The 6,000-nt window shown below is 43.2% G+C and overlaps 1 protein-coding gene across 1 annotated transcript in view; it reads left to right on the forward strand.

The window, feature by feature from the left end:
• Nucleotides 1-6,000, forward strand: part of LOC122560464 (myosin-11-like) — a gene marked incomplete at its 5' end in the record, with an annotated part of 68,508 nt that overhangs the window by 22,674 nt on the left and 39,834 nt on the right. The window contains 4 exons of the mRNA XM_043711097.1: nt 178-338; nt 1,403-1,511; nt 3,836-3,967; nt 4,834-5,040. Coding sequence (XP_043567032.1) covers nt 178-338; nt 1,403-1,511; nt 3,836-3,967; nt 4,834-5,040 — 609 coding nt within the window. The remainder of the gene's footprint in view (nt 1-177; nt 339-1,402; nt 1,512-3,835; nt 3,968-4,833; nt 5,041-6,000) is intronic.

A 6,000-nucleotide genomic window follows, 5' to 3' on the forward strand; every position in this document is an offset into this window, starting at 1 on the left:
GCTTTAAAAGTTAAAGCCATTGCAATTTGTACATTCTCACTCAACAGTGTCCATTCACAACATGTTACTTTAATAACTTGTTTATTGCAGTTGAGAGGCAGCAGGATATTTACTTCTTTTTCTGTCTATTATTGGAGACTCAGAATTGCTGTTAAAAATACATTGTGACTATTTTAGATCAAATCCCTGGAACTCGATTCTAACCTGTTCAGAATTGGACAGAGTAAGATCTTCTTCCGAACTGGAGTTCTGGCTCACCTGGAAGAGGAGAGAGACCTGAAAATTACAGACATCATCATTTCTTTCCAAGCTCGAAGCCGAGGCTACCTGGCCAGAAAGTGAGCAGGCCGTAAACATCCCTTTGTACTGCACAAGTACCTTCTCGCATTTTGCAATGCACGCGATGTTGAAGAGCGTTAGTCCAGCATTTTGTAACCAAGCTACCATTAGGGGAGGTGCTGGCTATGTGGCAGTATCACTAGACCGGTAATCCAGAAACCCAGGTAATATCCTGAGGACACGGGTTTAAGTCCCACCACAGCAGATGGAATTTGAATACAATAAGAAGCTGGAATAAATTGACTACTGATTGTCAGGAACAACCCACCTGATTGACTTATTGTCGCGTGTACTGAAGTACAGTGAGAAGTTTTGTTTATGAACAGTACAGGCGGATCATAGTGAGCAAGGATGTACAGATCAAAGAGACTTAAATGGAGGCATACCGGTTACATTGTACAGGGCGTGCGCTAGGTGAGATCAGTGTTAGCAAGATCAGCATTATTTGAGGCTAGAGAGTCCATTTATCTGTCTGATAACGGCTGGGAAGAAGCTGTTCCTGAATCTGCTGATGCGTGTGTTCAGGTTTCTGTATCTTCCTGATGGAAGAGGTTGTGGGAGATCATTACTGGGGTGGGCGGGGTCTTTGATGATGTTGGCAGCCTTTCCGCAGCAGTGAGCCATGTAAATGGAGTCCATGGATAGAAGGTTGGCTTCCATGACGGTCTGGGCTGAGCACACTATCTTCTGTCATTTCATACAGTCCTGGGCAGAGCAGTTGCCACATTAAACCGTTATGCATCCAGACATTTTGCTGTCAATGGTATATTTGTATAGGTTGGTGAAGGGCCTTACGGACAAGCCAAATTTCCTGGTTTACTAATGTCCTTTCGAGAAGGAAACTGCAATCCTTATCTGGTCTGGTCTATGTGTGGCTCTAGACGCACTGTAATGGTAGTTGGCTCTTAACTGCCGTCTCAGCAGTTAAGAGACAGGCAATAAATGCTGGCCCAGCCAGCGACACCCACATCCCGGGAATGAATTAACTTTAAAATAAATTTATTTTGTTATCTGTTGTTGTAAGGTGAGTGTGGGATGCTGACTGTTCTCTAACTGGTTACAGGGCCTTTGCTAAACGACAGCAGCAGCTCAATGCGATGAAAGTCATTCAGAGAAACTGTGCGGCTTACCTTAAACTACGGAACTGGCAATGGTGGAGACTATTCACAAAGGTTAGCTCAAAATAACTTCCATCTGCTACTTCATTCTTTCAAGGATCTGTGCATTTTCCAGTGTTAGACCGGAGGTGATCCTGAGTGGACATGTGAATCGGAATAGGCCATTCAACTCTTCCAGCTGAAAAGGGGGGAAACTCAATGAGGACCAGCATTGACCTCATTTCAAACATTAGCAGCCAGAGGAAGATATGACCCTCTAATAGTAATTTTTAAAAATAAATATGCCGTGTTCTTTTAATCTATATGTGAGATTACGACATACCTGTCCATGATAACAAAGAAGAAGAGAATATCTGCTTATCCGTGAAAAACTATAACGAAATTTCTGCATTTTTGGTCATTCCTTTTGATCTGCACAAACATATTGACCATAAAAAAACTTTTTTACAAAAAAAAACACCTGTTTTATCTCAGTTTGAAAGTTTCCAGGACAATGGCTGTTTCCGTTGTGTGATATTTATTTTTAATGGTTCTTCACATAAATACATTTAAGCTAAATTTGAGCTAGAATTCACTGTATAAACTTTGTGTGTAAATTTTATCACTGGAACAGAACATAACCAATCCCCGGGTCCTCATGGATTTCATCTTAAAATATGTGGTCCATGAGATGGTTGATGCAGGGGTTAATTTTCTAAAACTTCCTCAGTTTGGGGAATGTTCCATTAGAAAATCATTTTTAAAAAGAGAGGGAGACAGAAAGCAGGAAGCTACAAGTTGGTTAGTTTAATGTCTGTCAGTGGGAAGGAGTTGCAGGCTATTGTTAAAGACTATTATAACAGTGAGAGAAGTTCAAGATACTCAGGCAGAGTCAACATGCTTTTGTGAAAGAGAAATCAAATTTGATCAAGATATTGGAATTAATTGAAGTAACACGGGCTGTGAATAAAGAGAAACCAGGAGATGTGCTGTACTTAGATTTCCAGAAGACATTTGACAAGGTGCCACATGAAAGGATATTGTGGGAAAAAAGAAGCTCAAGGAGTAGATTGCAAGATTCTAGCATGAATAGAAGATTGGCAAGCTAACAGGACACAGATGATCTGTATCCAGCCCGTAATGAGATGTAATGGGTGGTGTGCCACAGGGATCACTGCTGAGTTCTCAGTTACTCTACAATTTACATAAATGATGAGGGTGAAGAGTATGGTGGTTAAACTAACTGATAATACAAAAATTGGGTTTGCTGACTTGCTCACTGACCTTGTACGTTTGGAAATGTCTGGAAATGAGCTTACCAGCTCAGCAAGCAAGTCAACAGCCTCATCTACAACCTGAGCTACAAATCTTCTCAAGCACTTTGCACACAAAGATAGATAGGAAACAAAGCTGTGAAGAGAACATAAGAAGACTACCGATGGATTTAGATTTGTTTAAGCGAGCGGGCAAAGATCAGGCAAATGGATTGTAATGTGGGGAATTGTGAAATTGTCTGGGTCAGCAGGATGAGTCAGTAAAAAGCATCTCATTTATATAATGAGCGAGATATTGCAGAACTCTGAGATTCAGAGGGAACTTGGTGCCCCAGTGCATAGTTTGCAGATGCAGGTACAGCAAGTAATTAGGGAAGCTAACAGCATGTATCATTTATTGTGAGGGTATTTAATGCAAAAGCATGGAGGCAATGTTTCAATTATACATATGAGACCACTTCTAGAGTACTGTCCTCTGTACTGGCCACTTTATTTAAGGAAATGCAATGGACGCAGATCAGAGAAGATTCATTAGAAAATTGCCTGGAATGGACAGGTTATCTTATGAGGAAAGGTGGATAATCTAAGCTTGTATCCACTGGAGTTTGGAAAAATAGGAGGTGAATGGATTGAAACGTTTCAAATCCTAAGGGGTCGTGACCTGGTCCATGTGAAGAAGGTTTAGAACCAGGGGTCCCCTCAATAAGAGAGAGAGGGATGAGGAGAGATTTCCCCTCACAAAGGGTCATGGGTCTTTGGAAGTCTGTTCCTCACAACGCGGTGGAGGCAGAGACTTTGAACATTCTAACGGCAGAGATAGATAAGCAAAGGGGGTGCAAGTTTATCAGGGGAAGTTGGGAATGTGGAATAATAAGATCAGCCACAATCTCATTGGACAGCAGAGCAGGCTTAGTGGGCCGAGTGGCCTCCTCTTGCTTCTGATCTGTTTGTTTCACAGTTCATTCGCGAAACAAAGTGTATGCTTGAGGTCAACTCTCGTCCTTGCTCAATGATCTCTCTGAGCGGTTGGTTGAAGGTGCCGGGGACATGGGTAAATAGTGAGGACCTCTCTGGAGAGTAAGCTGATTGGTTAATGATGCTCTGGTCTTCACTCCCTGGCTGCAGGTTAAACCACTTCTCCAGGTCACTCGCCAGGAGGAGGAGATGCAACTGAAAGAAGATGAACTGCAGAGAACCAAAGAAAAACAGCACAAGACCGAGATCAGTCTGTCAGAACTTGAAAAGAAACACGCTCAGGTAAAATCACGTCATAACACGGATCCAGTCCCTCCTTCACAGCCCATTTCAGAAACATCCATCCAGTAACATTAAACAATATTGTGAATAAAGAAACATGCTGGCTAGCTTAATGATTCTGAACAAGTGAGAGAGGCCTTCAAGTGAAGAGATTTTTCTTTATAAAACTATAATCATGCAGAAGTTGAGAATCTAAAATACATGCAGAAAGTGCTGCAGAGACTCAGGGGGTCTGTGCTGTGCAGAGACAGGGTTAATGGTTCAAGTCCAGTGACTCTTCTACCGAACTGATCCTAAAAAGTGGCATGTTGGATTCGAAGCATTAACTCTGTTCCTGTCTCCATGGATACTGACGATGTGGAGATGCCGGTGATGGACTGGGATGGACAAAGTCAGAAATCATACGACGCCAGGTTATAGTCCAACAGGTTGATTTGAAATCACAAGTTTCTGAAGCTTCACCTGATGAACGGGCAGCGCTCAGAAAGCTTGTGATTTCAAAGCTTCTGACTTTGTCCACAGATACTGAGAGACCTGCTGAGTTTCTCCAGCATTTTCTGTTTATGTTTTGTGCTGTTTTCCCTTTTTGTTGAATGGAATAAGCAGAGATTTTTCTTTGACTGCTATTGGATGTGTCTACTGTTCATCTTATTTTATGGAACACTTCATTTTGTCATTACGATGGATGAAACTGATAGATTTTGCCACGTTGTGGAATGCAAATGGGCTAGGGGTGACGCTGTCATGTTGAACTTCACTGTGAGACAATTCCAGGTTTTAGGCTATCAGACGGTCTGGAGTTACATTTTCACAATGTTCACCATCCCCCCCTCCCCCCCCCCGCCCCCCCAACTTTGTGCCTTTAGATAATGGAGGAGAAGACCACTCTTCAGGAGCAACTGCAAGCCGAGACAGAGCTCTATGCTGAGGCTGAGGAGATGAGGGTCCGCTTGGAATCCAAAAAGCAAGAGCTGGAGGAGATTCTCCACGAGATGGAGGCGAGGATTGAAGAGGAGGAAGACCGGAATCAGCAAATGCTAACGGAAAAAAAGAAAATGCAAACCCAGATCCTGGTAAATCAGTAACTGTGGAGAGGAGAACTTCAATTGGAATGGCTTCCCTCCCCTGGGATAGTTCACTGTTCACATCACATTTTGTGATCTGTTTCCCACTTTGAATGTCCCCCAAATGCAATGACCATAAGACCATAAGGACGATTCAGCCCCTCGGGCCTGCCCTACCATTCAGGCTGATCAGATATTCCTCCTACCTGCCCTTTCCCTGTAACCCTTGATTCCCCGACTGATCAACAGTCTATCAATCTCAGCCTTAAATATACACAAGGACTCTGCACCTACAATTAGAGTCATAGAGATGTACAACATGGAAACAGACCCTTCGTCCAACTCGTCCATGCCGAACAGATATCCCAACCTAATCTCGTCCCGTTTGCCAGCACTTGGCCCATATCCCTCTAAACCTTTCCTATTCATATACCCATCCAAATGCATTTTAAATGTTGTAATTGTACGAGCCTTGACCACTTCCTCTGGCAGCTCATTCCATACACACACTACCCTCTGTGTGAAAATGGTGCCCCTCAGGTCTCTTTTATATCTTTCCCCTCTCACCCTAAACCTATTCTCAGTGGCAGAGTACCAAAGACCCACAATCCTCGGAGAGAAGAAATTCCTTTTTATCTCCGTCTTAAATTTGCTTCCCTTTATTCGGAGACTGTGCCCTCTAGTCTTAGACTCTCTCCATGACGGGAAACATCCTCCCAGCATTGACCCTAACAATCTCCTAAAGAATCTGAAATGTTTCAATGGGATCACCTCCCATCCTTTTAAACTCTAGTGAGTAGAGTCCCAACCTGCTTCGCCTTTGCTCGTAAGATAATCCCTCCGTACTGGGGATCTTGGGGCTGAAGGGATCAAAGGGTATGGAGAGAAAGCAGGAACAGGGGACTGAATTGGATGATCAGCCATGATCAGATTGAATGGCGGAGCAGACTCGAAGGGCCGAATGGCCTA

Source organism: Chiloscyllium plagiosum, chromosome 21 (genome assembly GCF_004010195.1).
Source record: "Chiloscyllium plagiosum isolate BGI_BamShark_2017 chromosome 21, ASM401019v2, whole genome shotgun sequence".
In the NCBI taxonomy this organism is placed as follows: domain Eukaryota; kingdom Metazoa; phylum Chordata; class Chondrichthyes; order Orectolobiformes; family Hemiscylliidae; genus Chiloscyllium; species Chiloscyllium plagiosum.